The sequence below is a fragment of the Anoplolepis gracilipes genome, chromosome 2 (assembly GCF_047496725.1).
Source record: "Anoplolepis gracilipes chromosome 2, ASM4749672v1, whole genome shotgun sequence".
Taxonomy (NCBI): domain Eukaryota; kingdom Metazoa; phylum Arthropoda; class Insecta; order Hymenoptera; family Formicidae; genus Anoplolepis; species Anoplolepis gracilipes.
This window is the reverse complement of record NC_132971.1, coordinates 20,382,886-20,400,103: the sequence shown is the minus strand read 5'-3', so window position 1 is coordinate 20,400,103 and position 17,218 is coordinate 20,382,886. Positions and strand designations below refer to the sequence as shown.

At 33.6% G+C, this 17,218-nt stretch overlaps 3 protein-coding genes across 5 annotated transcripts; 2 read left to right on the top strand and 1 right to left on the bottom strand.

Annotated features, from left to right (window-relative positions):
* Window positions 1-276: 276 nt before the first annotated feature.
* Grp (serine/threonine-protein kinase grp) lies at window positions 277-3,864 on the bottom strand. 2 transcript variants are annotated; one of them, XM_072886481.1, is made up of 7 exons: window positions 3,324-3,864; window positions 2,772-2,995; window positions 2,341-2,661; window positions 1,549-1,752; window positions 810-1,030; window positions 602-733; window positions 277-528 (listed from the first exon to the last, which is right to left on the bottom strand). In XM_072886481.1, the coding sequence occupies exons 1-7, from the start codon at window positions 3,383-3,385 to the stop codon at window positions 328-330; spliced, it is 1,365 nt and encodes a 454-aa protein (XP_072742582.1). In that variant the 5' UTR covers window positions 3,386-3,864; the 3' UTR covers window positions 277-327. The 2 variants fall into 2 exon arrangements, with proteins under 2 accessions (XP_072742582.1, XP_072742583.1); XM_072886482.1 differs by lacking the exon at window positions 3,324-3,864 and adding an exon at window positions 3,093-3,224.
* Window positions 2,297-12,489, top strand: LOC140662828 (CD9 antigen). 2 transcript variants are annotated; one of them, XM_072886484.1, is made up of 4 exons: window positions 2,297-2,436; window positions 8,653-8,964; window positions 9,049-9,321; window positions 9,430-12,489. In XM_072886484.1, exons 2-4 carry the CDS (start codon window positions 8,689-8,691, stop codon window positions 9,580-9,582), a joined length of 702 nt encoding a protein of 233 aa, XP_072742585.1. In that variant the 5' UTR covers window positions 2,297-2,436; window positions 8,653-8,688; the 3' UTR covers window positions 9,583-12,489. The 2 variants fall into 2 exon arrangements, with proteins under 2 accessions (XP_072742585.1, XP_072742584.1); XM_072886483.1 differs by lacking the exon at window positions 2,297-2,436 and adding an exon at window positions 4,799-5,288.
* Window positions 12,490-13,847: 1,358 nt separating this feature from the next.
* Window positions 13,848-17,158, top strand: LOC140663277 (trophoblast glycoprotein-like). Its single transcript, XM_072887333.1, has 5 exons — window positions 13,848-14,202; window positions 15,212-15,598; window positions 15,670-15,986; window positions 16,079-16,449; window positions 16,528-17,158. Exons 2-5 carry the CDS (start codon window positions 15,320-15,322, stop codon window positions 16,767-16,769), a joined length of 1,209 nt encoding a protein of 402 aa, XP_072743434.1. The 5' UTR covers window positions 13,848-14,202; window positions 15,212-15,319; the 3' UTR covers window positions 16,770-17,158.
* The last annotated feature ends 60 nt before the right edge of the window (window positions 17,159-17,218 follow it).

Here is a 17,218-nt window from a genome sequence, read left to right as displayed (position 1 = left end):
TATAGAATTTTAATTTAAAGCTTAATTAGAAAGATATATACTCTCAAAAATCGGAGACTTGCAAAAACTGATGACGTCCCTCGATATTTTCGCCGAGATAAAATCGACTTTAAAAGATCACAAGAATCTGCCATTAGCAGGTTTTTCATCAATTACAAGAGATCCTGTATATAAAATCTATATATATCTTCAAGAGATAGATTTTTAGAAAAAAAATATTAAATATTTTATTTCATAAAACAAAATTTGAAAAATTTTATTATAAAAATATAAAATAGTATACAAATTATTACATGATCCTATATCTATTTAATGCATCTGTCACTACTATTGATTCTTCGCACATGCCACAGAGCTTTTCAGAATAACGTCTTCCATGGCGTATTTAATTTTAATGAACGCTCTTTTAAATTCCAAACCACATCCTTTAGACAAGCGGAAATCGACCAGAACATTTCCATCCATTTCTATAAAATTTGCTTTAAAAACGAGCGGCATTTTTCGCCGATCTATCGTCGATATTGTGAGCTACAAATACGTAATTATGTTATTATGTGATTAATCAAGTTTATTTCTGTATGCTGTCTTTTGTATTACTTACTGCACCAAATTCATTAACACGAACATAATTTTCCTTCTCGCAATATCTTATTAATCTCTTTATAATATCTTCACATTCAATTTTAACAAAGAATCTAGTCATTCGGCGGACTAATCTTTGGAAAGAATTTTGCTACAAGTAAAACATCAAATTGTAGGATTTTTTTGCAAGATATATAACATATGATATTTAGTAAAGCATGTTGTACCTGACTGGGCTGTGTAAGCGTTTGCAATTGCGTACATAATATAAGATCTTTCATATGAGCAGGTTGAGAAAATGAAAACACTGGACGCTCATCTAAATTGAATTGAATTGTATCATCACTATCCGTTCGAGGGAATTCAGGTTGTGACAAGCAGACATTTCTTAAACTTTCGTCCTCTATAGATGCCTGATTCAAGTTACTTCGTGCATCTACTTCATCACCTACAAAATATACATATCTTACGAGGGAAATGTATATCCAGATTTTGCATATTAAATTACTAGATTCTTATAATTAAACTATTTTACATAAAATTTAGCTATTTACACATATCAGTCTAGGTGTATATGCCAATGCTCTCTGCTTTGGTAATCTAGCTTTATGATGCTCGATTAAACTCATAGAGCTGTATTACCAAAGAAAAGGCAAGAGCTTCATTGATGATAAAACCATATTATAGTATACTTTCTACGTGTATATGTGCACCTAAATAATTAACATAAAATAACTTACGCAGAAAAGAAGTAATAAGAATTCGTCGTTTGCAGTATCCACTAAATTAGGTACAGAGTTACTTTGAGTAATTTTATTAATACTCAGAGTCACTCAGTACCTGACTAAGTAAACACTATCCTGTGGTCTCTCTATCTCTCTAAATGTTAATCTTTCGTAGGTGTTAACAAAAATACATGCTAGGTATTTTGAATTTCTTTCTAAAAGTACTAATTTAAAAAAATACCTTTAATAAAGCTCGTGACAAACCATCTGTGTTGGTTGACATTCGATATTTTGTATCTCGCTGATGGCGAATCCATAAGAATTTTTCTGATTAATGATAATGACGAATTGTCTAGTTTCTTCCATGGTGTGAGAGACATATATTTCCGTTCTTTCCATGCAACATACTCAGGACACTCTGCCACTGGTTGATCCCATGGCAGTTCTATATTTCAGATATGGATCAGTTAAAAACTGAGAAATGTAAGTTAGATATTAGATATTTTAATAAATTTTACATTAGAAGGTATATGACTTTTGTTACAATCATATATTTGTAATTATGAAATAATAATAAAAAATTACAACTTTGGATAATTTTATCAAAATAAATCAACTGTATATAATTGTAATAAATCTAGAAATGTGAAGAATGATATTCAAGTCATAGTCTCCATTACTTTTTTTTTTTTTTTTTTATACAGAATGTTCCCAAAATATGTAACAAAATTCTTATTACCATATTTATTATAATATATTGATTCCACTAATGCAAAGCTGATTTGTCTGATTACATATACTATCAGTATTTATTTTTAACAAATAATTCTTGATTGAACAAGCATTCAATTAATTCTTTAAGCAATTAAATTCTATAGTAAACATGTTTATTTTTCAGAAAAGAAGCATTCTCACATTATGTTTGTTTGACCTTTTTCTTATCCTTTGAGATGGATAGAATACACTCTTAAAGTTCAGTTATATATTCCTGACACATTCTGTATATTTCATATAGTTTTATATAGAATTTTACCTCCAGCCAGTAAAGCTACAAGGATGATTCCACAAGACCATACATCTGCAGGTTCTGCATGATACGATTCTTCTAGTACCTCTGGTGCAACATAAGGTAATGTCCCACATTTTTTGTCTAACAAACGTTCTTTTCCCTGTATACGAAATACCGTCGCTAATCCAAAATCACTTATTTTTAAATTATCATTATCATCTAAAAGTAAGTTCTCTGGCTTAAGATCTCTATGTGCAACTCCTCGACTATGTAGATATTCTACTCCAGAAATTAATTGTCTAAAATACTTTTGTGCTTGCCATATTGGCATACCGATATCAGGTTCTGTAAAAATAATTTTTAACTTTTTATATGTTTCTTTAGACACCAAAATATTTCATAAAATAATTCATACATTGTTTATTTTATATTATCAATTTTTAATTAAATCTTACCGATCCTGTCAAATAACTCTCCTCCTGAAGCATACTGCAAAAATATATATTCCTTGTTAGGCTCGCTGCGTTTTCCAAAGTACTGTATAATATTAGGATTTGATAACATACGATGTATAGCAGTTTCTTTACGAACTGTTTGACTTGCATCTGGATGTTTCTCTAAGTCAATCATTTTCATAGCAACAACCTCACCTGTAGATTTGTTTATGACTAGTCTGACCCTGCAATTAGTCATATATATATATATATATATATATATATATATATATATATATGTGGCAAATACATATTAGGCAAACAATATTTTATAATAAATACATTTTTCTAATTAAATAAATAAACTCTTGTTGTTTATAAAAATCCTAAGAGATAAAAGAAAATAATATTAAATTGATCAAAACTTTCTATTAATAACCGTCACATGAATATTCGAACGTCTAACTCGAACAATGGAAACAATGGGAATCGTTCGAGAATCGCGCAAACATATTCGTCGGAAAGCAATAAAAGTATAAAAAAAATCATTACATAAAACAAGAAAATACTTACTCGCCGTAGGCTCCCTCGCCCAGGATATGGCCAAAAAACCAGCCGTCCACGAACTCGATCATTCCGGCATGCCTTTCTTTATTCGACGCGACGAAAATGTTCACGGTCCCCTCTCGCGCTCGCTGCGCAAAATAATTGCGTGTTTTCGTGTAAGAGAGCGACGATCTTAATCGTCGGCCGAGGAAAGTGAGAATCCGTGAAATCGAGAAAGGTCGAGATGCGCCGAGTCACGTCCCGGAAAGGACACTTTCCGCGCACGAGAGAGCCGAGTCGGCTGTAACGGCCGACAGGATATTCAAAGCACGTGGTTACAGCGGGTTACATGGAGGAGTCGTGTCGCGCGACTTCACACGAAAGCCGGCAAATCACGGCGCGAAAATTACGGTCGCGCTCTCCCGCCAATTTACGATTCCGCGCTACCCTACGGAGTGACACGCGTACAATTGACGATTTAATCGCGCTAATAAAACGCCCGAAATTACTACGGTTTTTCCGGGACCCACGAAAATTCGCGCAACTCTGGACCACGCGACAGAGAGAAAGAGGAAGAGGGGGAGAGAGAAAGAGAGAGAGAGAAAACGATGAATCGAGCGCTGTCGCCAGTCGCGATATTTTAAGCCTGCTTCACAATTCAAATTTAACCTATGGTCGTCTTGAAAACGCTCTCTGTGCGGTGTTGGAAATAATTTATCGATCGTCGATATTTTCTCTTCACATTCGCCTTTATTACACGTGCCAGACTCTCTTTCGTCAATTTAATTGTCAATTTTTGCAGGCTTTTTCTTTCGATTCTTGTTTCATTTATTGCAATTTGCATATATATGTATATATATATATATATTTTTTTTTTTTATATTTATTCTTAATCCTTGCCTTTCGGCTTAGGAGATAACTTCCAGCTTACATGTTTACGTATTTACATGTAACCATTTCATATCTTGAATTTTATAAACCATATATTGAGTACACGCTTACTAATTCTACCAAATATAATCCAAAATATATTTTGTAAAATAAAATAAAATAAACTAAACTGAAATGAATTAAATAACTCTATAGAAAATATAGAAAACAATAAATATAATATACATATAAACATCTAAAAATATAAATATAAATATAAATATCTATATATACAAACATATACACACATAACTATATAATCTATAATTCCTTGAAACAAATTCTGTATCAATCTATTTTTATCCAGAATTTTAAGTTCAATCAATCAAATCAATATCAAAATTACAATTAAACTTAAAATTAAAAGTTAAAATCAAAATCAAAATTAAAATTAAAATTAAGATTATATATACATATATATATATATATATATATATATATATATATATATATACTTACCGCGGTATTAAATTTCGCGGTATATTTTTCATATCACATGGCGTACTATTATGTTTATTTTTCGCACGCGACCATCTAGCGATCTCTGTAGTCTATGGCAGCGCCAACAGCGCTCGACAGTCGATCTGCTCAGTGATAATCTGGCGTCTGCTGTCTGCTCCTGTGTATTGTGATCGTTCGTAAAAAGCTGGTAAAATCCTGCGAGTGTGGTGTAACGTTTATTCGTGGAAGACGAACGGTCGCATCGACTCCGATAACGTCACGTTGTTATTCGCCGTCGAATCGAAGAGACGCCGAAAGCGAAGCGCATCCGTTGAATCCGGAGCACATCTGCGAGAGACGGAGGAGCAACGCGTCCCTGCGTTTGTATTAGACGCATCTCGAAACATCTTGCGATCCCTCGCTGGCACTTGGCATCGGCGCCCGAATCGGATAGCACGAATCGTGTGGTGTTGGTCGTTTCCTGTCGTTCCTGATTTCACCCTTCGCTGCGTGAGAATTTCGGCGAAGAGAAAAAAAAAAAAAAAAAATAAAAAAACAATGGGAACGTTTTGCTACAACTTCGGCAAGTACGCGCTGGTGGCCGTGAGCTTCGTATTTTTGGTGAGTCCCCCTTCGCGTCTCTGTCAGATCGATACGCGCCTTTTCCCTCCACCCGCGTGCGATTTAATTCACTGAAAGATAACGTTTTGTCGACGAACGCGCGTTCCCCCCCCCCCCCCTCCCAAGAGAGCAGACGATTTTTTTCTCAACTCTCGATTTTATAAATTATATATTATAATACTGCAGAGAGTGTATGAAAAAAAATGTTGATTGAAAAGATCGTGTGTGGAACTGTTTGCTTTCGTTGTAACTTGTAATCGTTATTACTGATACCCTTTCGCTCGTGTTTTGATTCGATATATTAATTTTATGGAGCACTGAAATACTGATAATACATTTACTCTCCGCAAATAAGAAACATTCACGATTGGATAATTGAATTTTTTTCGTCGCGATAGAATAACTAATTTTATTATCTATTTTATTAGAATTTTTTATTGTTAAAACAGAGAGAGAGAAGAGATTTCTTTTTTACTTTCTGTAAACGAATACGAGTTGCGTGGGGGGCGATCGCGTCCGAGACCGAAATATCGATGATGACTTAAAGTGCAGGCCAAAAGTATAAAACGCAGACCGAAGAATCTTAAAAAAGACATAAAAAACCTTTTTGAATCGAGGCGAAATGTGGGCATAATATTCAGAGACGAATATAAGTATTAACTTAAGGCTATTAACAACACAAGTTCTTTCCTTTAGCCTTTATTGGCTGAACGCGTTTGTTGGACAAACATAAAGAAATCCAGACCTATGTAATTACAAAATAGTCATCTTGGATAAATGAACGTTTAAATATAGTTTTATAGTGAAAGAGAACGAGCCCGTTCCTCCTACGAACTTTCGGCCCACACATCCCGTTTCCTTTTTCCTCCTCCTCCTCGTATCTCTTCTCCTTCATCTCCGTTGTTGCAGTAGTCTTTCGCAGAAAGAGAGCGTCTTTCGCGACTGCATCTTGTACCGATTATATTTGCTGTATACGGGATGTCTTAAATTTCCGAATTTCCTTTTAAGGGCGGATTATCTCTAACAATAAGCCAGTTTAGAAATGATGTCGAGGGAAATTATTTTTTCCAAACTTTCAATTTTCCTCATTATACAGGGTGTTCTGTAATTGGTGAAAAATCTGCTAATGGCAGACTCTTGAGATCATTTGGAGACGATTATTCCTCAGAGAAAATGTCGAGGCATCAATAATTTCCGAGTTATAAGCGATTGAAAAAAAAGCGTTTTTCGCAAAGTAAACCTTTGAAGTTAAAAAATTATCAAAACTACATTCTTTAGTTAATTTCAGATAGAATTTACTCTAATAGAATTTTAATTTAAGGCTTAATTACAAAGGTATAGAATAAAAATTGGAAACTTGCAAAAAATGTGACGTCTTTCGATATTTTCGCTGAGGAAAAATCGACTCCAAATAATCTCAAGAATCTGCCATTAACAGGTATTTCACCAATTGTAGGACACCCTGTATATCTTTGTAATGACCTTTGAATTAATATTTTATTAAACTCCATCTGAAATTATATTGAAAAATAAAATTGTGTTAATCTTTTAACTCCACAGTTTAATTGATAAAAAGTCCTTTTTCAATCACTTATATAACTCGAAAATTATCGATGTCTCTACTGTTTGGCCAAAACATTTACTTTGTAAAAAAATTTGGAGGTTTGAGGCACTCTGTATAATGTTATGTAAATTGCTTTAAAACTCGTCGCCGTGCTTATAAAAATAAAAGTCAGATGCTCAAGCATACATTTTCTGTTTCATGCAAAAGCAACTCGAAATGAAATTGTGACAATTTAAAAAGAAAAACGATTATTGATTGACGTTTCAGATTCAAGTCGCTCCGATCGCTATTAGCTCTGATATTAGCTCGTTGGAATCCGTCTGATTCATCAGATCGCTTTTAGTTATTTTGTATGTGCGCACTTTTACATCACTCCCTCATGTATATAGACTCGTGATGAATAAAAAGTAGGATACAGGAAGTCTTTTCATGCTGCGCTTACATAACTCTCATTATACATAAATCGAAAGTTATCGCGCGTTTAGTAAAGTTATAATAAAAGTAGAAATAATAAAGAGTCTTCACATGTTTGCAATTATTCGCGATAAGCGGGCCGATAATAATTATCGATGCTTAATTAATTATAAACATTTCAAAAAACAAATCTAAAAAGATATTTTACCGTAGGATTTTGAGAATCATGTATCTCTGAGATTCTTTCCTTCGCAAAACAAACTTGGAAATTTGATACGTGTATAAAAATATCGGGATTCTCGATTCAGCAATTTTACTATCGCGTTCTCTTCAAAGTTGCATATCTTAATATATTTTGTATGATTTATTCGTTTCTTCAATTTTTTATCTCTCTTTACAAATGAAGACCGTATATTCCATTTCCATTTGCTGAAAGGAAAATATTCTTGACTCTAAAAATTTTCAATTCTCTTTCTTACAGAGATGGTTCTCGCGTCTCTACTAATATTTATCTTCATGGAGATTTCGTATTAACATATATTTAAATATTCATTTACATAAGCTAATTGACTAATGTACTAGTTGAAAACGGTACGCAGTACTTTGAACGTTAACGATCTCTTTTGAGATACAAACTCGGTATCCGGTGAAACGCGTTTTAAGACGCGAAGCAGGAAACTCCCATAAAAATGAAACGCGCGCTTAAATGGAGGCTCCGCCACATCTGGCGGACAGACTGTTCCATTGTAAATGTTGCGTCCTCCCTGCTTGTCCTGCCCTGTGCTCGGTTTGGTTTGTTAAAGTCCCTCGTTAAGCCTTCCTCCCATCCTGCTGGAACTGTATACTTAAAAAGTTGTACTCTTTGTACTACAGCATTTCATTGTAAAAGAAGAGTTTCCCAGAGATAAATTATAAATAAAACTTTTGCTAATGTAGATAGATTTCTAGATGTCTCAATTAAAATTTATCGCTACTTTTTCTATCTGTTAGAATATTGTTTGTCACGTATAGAATTTATAGCAGCAATATTCTAGCAATACCTTTAGAAAATTTAGATTCCATTGCCAAATATTAATCACAACTACATATAATTATCCTTGACAATAGGCCTTAAAGATAGGCATCGCAGACAAATTTTCTGTCTAAATTACACTAATAGTACAGATATAAATTCTGTCTTTGTTATTTAAATTGATTAAGTGCAAAATATATGCAGTATCACAGTATTTGCTAATAATTTATCTGTTTCAGTTAATTTTTTGCACCTAGAAAATTTTTGTTCAAGTTGCGAGATCATTTTTTTTTCAGTGTATATAGGATCAAAGAAGGATAGAGTATAAAAGTATATCTCTAATAAATGTATCATTAAATATATCTTTTTTACAGATTATCTCGATAGCGGTGATAGTCCTGGCAACATGGATGCTGACGGACAAAACATTCTTGGTGTCAATTGCTCAAGAAGGCAACAATTACGACGCAGGCCTGTACATTCTACTCGCTGCTGGTATCCTCATGTTCATCGTCGCCTTTTTAGGCTGCTGCGGTGCTTTGAAGCACTCTCGGTGTAGCCTAATCACGTTCTTTGTCATCATGCTCGTTATTATCGTCGCTCAAATAGCTTTCGCAGGCTGGGCTTACACTCATAGTGACCGTCTAGACGACCTGTTGAGATCTTCCGTGATAAACACTGTTAAGGTAACTTTTCATTTTCTAATTGTTCGACTTATAATTAATCGTATATTAAGAACATATAAACAGAATTTGTTATTATCTTTGTAGAAGGAATATGGCGAGGTAGAATGTCGTACGCAAATCATGGACGCGATTCAATCCGGTCTCGAATGCTGCGGAGCTACTGGACCTGCGGATTGGGCTGGTAGCAAATACGCGAGCAAGGATCCCTCTCTTCCAATTAGTTTGACTGTCTCTAGCGATGCCAACAACATATTTAAAGTACCAGAATCATGTTGCAGAGATATAGGCAGTACTGCCTGCGACGAGGGTCGCAACATGAAAATTGCTGGAGTTCCGAGTTCTGCGATCTTCAGCGAGGTAACATTTTTTATTACATTTCTGGTAATTTTATATTTGTTGCAAAATTTTCTCTACGAATATTGTACATTGAATACTTGTGTCTAAAATAAAAAAATTTTATTGCAGGGATGCACGCAAAAATTGGTAGATACGCTGAAGGGTCAAACTTATCACGTTTTGATTATAGCCATACTGGTTCTGATCGTAGAAATCCTTGGTTTGATACTCGCTTTAATTTGTTGCTGCGAAGGCGGTACGTCGGACAGATATAAAGCTTAAACTGATTTATCGTATTTATATCACGTAAGAATCTCTTCGTTTTACTGAATCTCTTCCCATGTTCCATAGTAATGCCGTATGGAGAATATCGAAATTTCATTTTTCCGTGCTAATGCTAATAAATACTTTGCAAATTGTGTTCTATATTTGGTCACACCAAATGGCTGAAATATTCTCTTGATTATTATAAAGCATATTGGATAATTATATATAGGCTATATGTATCATCATCTTGTGCAAATTGGTACGCGTTATTTTGTGGGGACCAATTCAAGATCTGATATATATATATATATATATATGATAGCACCAGTTTATAATTTTATTTCTTTGTAAATAACTTGATATTGATGTCTTGTAATAGAGACATTTTACAAGATTGATCTACAATTTATCTTTGACATACAGAGTAATTCATACCAGCATGAGTATAATATAGTGTATATCGAATTATTGATTGATTTATTTTAAAAGGATACAAAGATAAATTGCACACAAGTATTGTTCTTAAATTAAAATATATAATTATATGTAATCTCTCTTTATTGAAACATGTACATAAATTTCAAAGAAAGATTATATTCATGCAAATCGAGACTATTGGATAAAAGATAGATAGGCAAAATTTATGAAATATTTGCACTGATTTGAGTAGACTTATATTTGATTAAATTGGTGCAAATATAACTTGAGACAGTATGTATATAAGTCGTCCAAAAAAGATTTGAAAGCAACAGCAGGACTATAGAAAATAAGTCTGATTAGATAAATGCTTCCTGAACATTTTTAATGTCGGTCACATTTACTTCCATGATATTATCGAATTTTAATATTATCTTGATCTTTATATCTTCACATCTGAATATCTTATATATACATATATGTCTATATATATATATATATATATATATATATATATATATATACTCAAGAAGAGAATCTTGATTTTTGCATATTGAAGACATTAATTGATGAATGCAAATTTAACATTTGAATGAGAATATTTTATATTCGGTTTTTCCGATTACTGCCAAAAAATGCTCTTTTATTATATATACAAATATATATTTTATCCAGTTTAAAAAGTTATATACATAAGCATTTAATATATATCTTTTACAAGGTACCTACACACAGCTAGGTTTTCTTCGGGCCAAAGTAGTAAACCAAACTAACGCATTGCGTTGATATATAAAGTGAAAATTGCATAATATGAGAGGAATATGAAGATATTATTTTTATGAAAAAAAAAAAAAAAACATATTTTGTTGTATCTGACATATTTATAATGTATCTTACTAGCATGTGTTTAATATTTTAAGCAATATTAAAATGCATTATTATAAGTTCTAATTTTATCTCATTTATTGCTAATAAATTAAAAACTGTATTTTTATTTAACTGATCCTAATCAACTATAGCGTTTAATGATCTGACTACAGAAATCTCACATTAAAAGACATTAAATTGATCCTCATGTCTTATACCAGTTAATATTCTCGACGCTTAATCTTGTAAATCAAAACTAATGAAAAAACATTAACATACTTACGATATCATCGATGTAGCTCCTATACTTTAATCTACAGCGCAATCGTTATAGTGTCTAGTCTATATAAAAACAATTAATATTAGTGTACTTGCTTTATCTCATGATATATGTTATATTTTATACATATTATTTTTTTATATACATATATTAATAACGCGATTATATTAATATAAGTTCTATGAAATATAGCAGTAATCGTTACCGCCAATTTTTTTTAAAAAGTACTGCTTGTTGCTCTGTTTACATGAGTAGTAATGTGTCTAATTTTAAATTGTAAATTATATTAATTGCAGCTGAAATTATTGTATTGAAAGTACTGTTTTTTCAGGCAGCGTTTTATTAAAGTATCAATATTTTTATACCATTATATAATAAGAGTCTTCGAATCTTTGTATCATATTTGATGTGCTATATAATATATGCTCTCTTTTTTAATTTTATTTACACATATTAATAAACGTGACTGGTTATTATATGTATAATGATTTAAAGATGCATTGCATATTATAAAAATCGAAATACATTTGAACGTTTCATGTACATTATATAATTATTTATAATGTATGCTTTATTGTAATTAAAATTTTTGCAAAAATGTTGATTACAAAAAATTCAGCGATAATCTAAAAATTTTCGTTTTAAAATTAAGTTTTTGACATCTTTGGCCATCCATCTTGATAATTATGAGCAAAAATCCAAAAAAGTGATTAAATTAGAGGCTGCTAAAATTCGCGATCAAATCAATTGTTAAATCATGACTCGATATATATTCGCCGTTTAAATAAAACATAAATAATTTTATAGTAGGCAACGAAATCATCGATGTTATATAAACAAATTTTAATGCAAAATGTAATTGTTGTTTGTATGTAAAAAAAGAAAAAAAAATACGAAACGGCGTGTAACAGCAATACGTATTTTGACTAAAAATTGTACAATATTCTTTCGATTCTGTATTAATACTTATGTACACGCACACACACGCACAAATATGTACGCACGTATATGTACACATTTTTTTTTACAAATTTTCGATCAGAATATTCTATTATTAATTATTTTACAAATTTCTATTTTTTTCAACGCAAACCATATTTGTACACACATTTAAATGTTGTCTGCCGTTTAATATAAGAGATAAAAAATATTAAATAAATTTATAAATGTATTATATTGCAAAATTATATTGCACTTGCGCGTGCAAGAATAAAGCGTAAGCTTCTGATTGTAACGATAAAAAGTTTATTTGCGCTCTCCTTGTTATACATTGTGAAATCGAGACAATTATATTCCACGAATGGACTTCCATTTTTGCTTCCATATACAATTCTTTACAAATAAAGATACTACCTTTATGAGAGTGTTTAATTATGATTAATGTAAAGAATGGCAAAATAAAACATTTAACAGATATCCAATATATTGTTTCTCAAATCGTGTAATTGTTGATTTATCATCAATTTGCCCTTTTCTTCGTTTTTTTTTTTTTTTTTTTTTTTATAGATATGTAAGAAACATTTTCTCTCTCTCTCTCTCTCTTTCTCTTTCTCTCTCCTCTTTCTCTCTCAAATTATAATATTAGAATCATTCAGAGAAAATACATTGAAAACATTTTGTTTGGAAACTGCCGAATGCATTTGAAAACGCAATACGAAACGTTATTACACCATCTATTAGTAAAATATCACATTTTTAACTTAACTGTAATGTTGCAAAAAAATTTAAAACAAAATTTTTAACTGATTTTTGTTTAATCTGCAATGTAAGTGTGGAAATAATTAAGATTCAAAGCGTCATGGAAGAAGGTAGCTGTCCCAGTTACATATAAGTCATTTAAGATTGATGACTACAATTTTTTATGTTTAGAGAAAGGAGTATAATAAGTCGAATATATATATTTTACGTAATAATTCTCTGAACTTTTACTATCATATTTAATTAAAATAAAAAGATTTTTATTTGTGTATAAAATAATTATTTAAATTTTAATAACCGTCTATTGATGATCCAGTTGTAAGTCACTTATAATCTTTTTGTCCCAATTGCAATGCGAAACAACATATCTCTTATTTCGCAGAGAAATATAAACTTATTTTATTTACAAAATATGTAGTTCTTCTTACTATTGACTTACAATGCAGATTAAACAAAAACGTCGCCAGTTTGAATTGTTAAAAAAATTTTTTTGCAATATTATAGTTAAAAATGTGATATTTTTCTAATAGATGGTGTAATAATATTTCTTTTTAAATATGTTTAATGATTAATTATAATTAAAATATGTTAAATAATTAATTGCTTAATAAAATATATTAAAAGCAAGAGTGACTTACTATTGGGACATGACTTATAACTGGGACAGTTACCTTTCTGGATTGAATAAAATTGTAAAAATAAAGAAATATATACAAATGTATCAGAAATTTGTTTTATAATATAATGAAAATAAAAATAGATTATAAAAGAGTAATAATTAAGAAAGATAATTAAAATGTTCTATGATGTGAAACAATTTCAAAATTGACTTCTTCATCGATCCCCGTTCGAATTATACTTTACATACAATTGACGCACATACAATAAACATTTCTAATCGTGAGTTCATCCGATGAATATGATGCAAGTCGTTAATAACGATGAGCTCAAAGCGGAACGAACGAAGTGAGCGAGCGAGCGGACGATCGAGAAGGAAGAAGAAGAAAAAAAGATCGGAAGGAGGCGATCGCATAAGGAGAAAACGGAGAGAACGAGGAGTAATGGTAAAGAACGTTGGAGGGGGCCGGTTTGCATGCATCTGGGGGCCCGTAAAGGGGCCCAGGAGGAGGGAGCGAGACCGCAGGTGCGGTCAGGATGAAGCACGGCCGGCCAATGCTGTGCGGTCCGTCGTGAAGAACAGGAAGGTCCGCTTCCTGTCCTTCCTCTTCTCCGAGAGTCCAGTTTCTTCCCCACTTCTATCGCAAATTTTTTGTCTATTTTTCCGAAAGTACTTTGCACGGGACGACCGCGTGGGACAACGACCTTTCTTTCATGGACTTTGAAAATTTTTGGTGCAAGTTATACGAAACAAGGTGTGCTTCCGATTGGTGTTGTTCAGAGGATCTCTCTTTCTCTCTCTCTCTCTTTCTCTCTTTCTCTCTTTCTCTCTCTAGCAACGTGAGACATACATTTCGACGGTGCATTCGTTATTTCGGACAAAAGGGGTCCCCAAGTTTCTTTTTTCCTTTCGGTATGCGGGAGGAATAATAAGTGAGATTTTTCGAGAGGTAGAAATATATTTCCTGTGACTCATTGTCAGTCTCAGTGTCGATGTCGAAATTTGAAACGTGTATCAGATATCGAGCAATAAACGCGTACTCGGTTAATTACATATGAAAAGAAAATTTGGCTTATCAAGTGGTACCGTCAATACGAATACAGATTTTTCGGCATTATTAATTAATTAATTAAGGACGCAGTTTGAAGGAGAGTAAGTTGTTGATTTCATTTAAAAAAATTAAGTTGAAAAAAAAAGTTGGGCCATTTGTTTTCTACGTCTGCTTTCGGTTGTGATTAGCAATCCGTATTATTATCAAGCCATAATTTTGACGTGCTTTTTGTCAATGCCAACGCCGCCAAGTGTAACCGTGCCACGGTCACATATCGTGTGCTGCGTAATCGCATGCGTGAAATATTCTCGTCTGTATAATATTCAAAAGTGTCTATAACACGAAGGCGGTTCTCCTCTTTCTCGACATCACCTATCGCGTGGGTGAGCCAGTTTAACACTTTTTTTTTCGAATCGAAGATAAGATTGAGCGACCTACTTCGAAACTAAGATCTTAAATTGCCGACAGGTACGACGGTGCACGTTTCATTCATATTGGAGTGCAATCGCGAGAATTTATGATCTAATTATCCTCTCTATATTTCAAGTTTTTAACTATCAAACTGTAAAACGAAAAAATCAAACGTAAAGCGATTGGAATTGCTTATATCGATTATATTAGACGTAAAGAGGAAGCCCCTACTCCCTCTTTTTTTTTTAGTTCATTTTAAAATAGTTTAACATTGTGTATCCCTCTTTATACAAATTTATAGATAAAGAGCGTGATGCGTGAAGCTCTTCTTGACTGATAACTTCCATGAGGCACATTGAGCGTTCATAAATGTAAGCTCGCAATCACTTCGAACCTGTGAACCATCTAAATGTCATCGTCAACAGCCACGATGAAGAGCATCGTTCTTTCCTCGGCATTTCTAATTATATTCGTATCGATCGCCGGATCGATCAACGACTGCAACGACCCGAATTTTCACTCTCTGGAGACAGCGGAGTCGTCCAGGATCGAGTGCGGTCCGGCCTTTAAAAATCGCTGTCACTGTATGAGAACGTGTTATGACGGCCATCATCAGTACGTCGTGAATTGTACGAGCACAGGATTCCACGACACCTCCCCGCTGGCGCATCTTCCCAATGACACGCAAGTGCGTAGATAAAATCAAGAACATAATTCTTTATATACGTCGCTTAACATTGTCTATTTCGATATTTTTAGGTGCTTATCTTTACCGGAAACGAGCTGCAAGAACTGCCGTGGAATGTGTTCGGCACTCTGGACAGTCTGCCGTATCTGAGAGTGATCGACATGTCAAACAACAAGATACGCGAAATACGCGGTAAAGCCTATCACCACGTGCAACACGTGGAGCGTCTCATACTCGACTTCAATCAGCTCTCGTTGGACCCCGCGAGAAGTCATCCGAGAGTGTTTTCCAATTTCGTCTCCCTTCTGGAGCTGCATCTGACCGACGCTTTCGAGGACGGTCCACCGAGGAACCTGGCGTCGACGCTTCACGATATCTTCGTCAACAGGTGCTTTGTTCTCTCTTTTTTTGGACTTCTCTTAAACTCGTTTTATCTATAAAAAAAAAATGTAACGTTTTTTTCTAAATTAAATTTTTTAGTAACCTGACGAAATTGATAAAACTTCATTTGGAGCAAAACGAGATCTCGGAGTTTAGGGACGTCAACGTATTCTGCGATCTACCGAATCTCCTGGACCTCCATCTTGGCGATAACGCCTTGAGCGCGCTCCACTTTAATCTCTCGTGTCTACACAATCTACGCTTTTTGGATCTTCAACGAAATAAGTTCACGAGGGTCCTCGAGCGCGATCTCCATACCTTGGACAATCTCGCCAAGCACGATCGGTCTGTGACCGTCGACTTTGTCAACAATCCTTTCGAGTGCTCCTGCAAGCTCAATCCGTTCATCAAGTGGATGAAAAAGACGAGGGTATTTGTTCGAAACAAGGCTAACTTGCAGTGCCATGAAGGTACTTTGAAATATTAAATAATAATTTTTCTTTTAACGCACGAGGATCGCAAATTACATTCTTCTATGTTTTTGTTAGGAAATGTAAGTCACGAATTTCACGAAACGAAGAATTGCGCACCGAAATTACTAACTTCCTCCCGACGAGGAACAACGGTGCTACTTTGCTTCCTCTCGATGGTGCTGATTGCCCTGGTATGCGCTCTGGTCTATCTGCAACGGACGAAACTTCAAAAAAAGATGGAACCAGTGCTCGATTCAGTCAGCAAGAGAGTGCGATACACCTCGATAGCGAGCGGCGATGTTCGCGAAGATGTCTGAAGAGAAACATTGTTCTTGGAATAAAATATTTTCATTTCGAGAAGAGAGACAAGTTCGCGAACTCGTTTATCCGTTCAATTTAATCTCGAGATTAAAAACAATAAACGAGTTTAAGATCGTGTTCCGCAAGGTGCTCTGCGCGTAAAACTTTATAAAATATTTTCGGTCGTAACGGTATCGCGTCATTTTATGCTAAATTAAGCAATTCGTATGTCGTGGTGTACCGTTCGAAGTTATGCGTGCTCGCAGCTGTGCTTGAAATCGGGCAAACGTATTTTCAGACACTACATAAAGTCGCCGAAAAATTCTAATTAATATCTCATAGCACTTGGCTTAATTTTACGGTGTATAATCTGTTTATAAATAAATATTATTTATTACAACGATTCTCTTCCTCTCTTTTTTGAAACTGTCACTTCAGCGTCTTATGGATGAGCGTTTATATCACG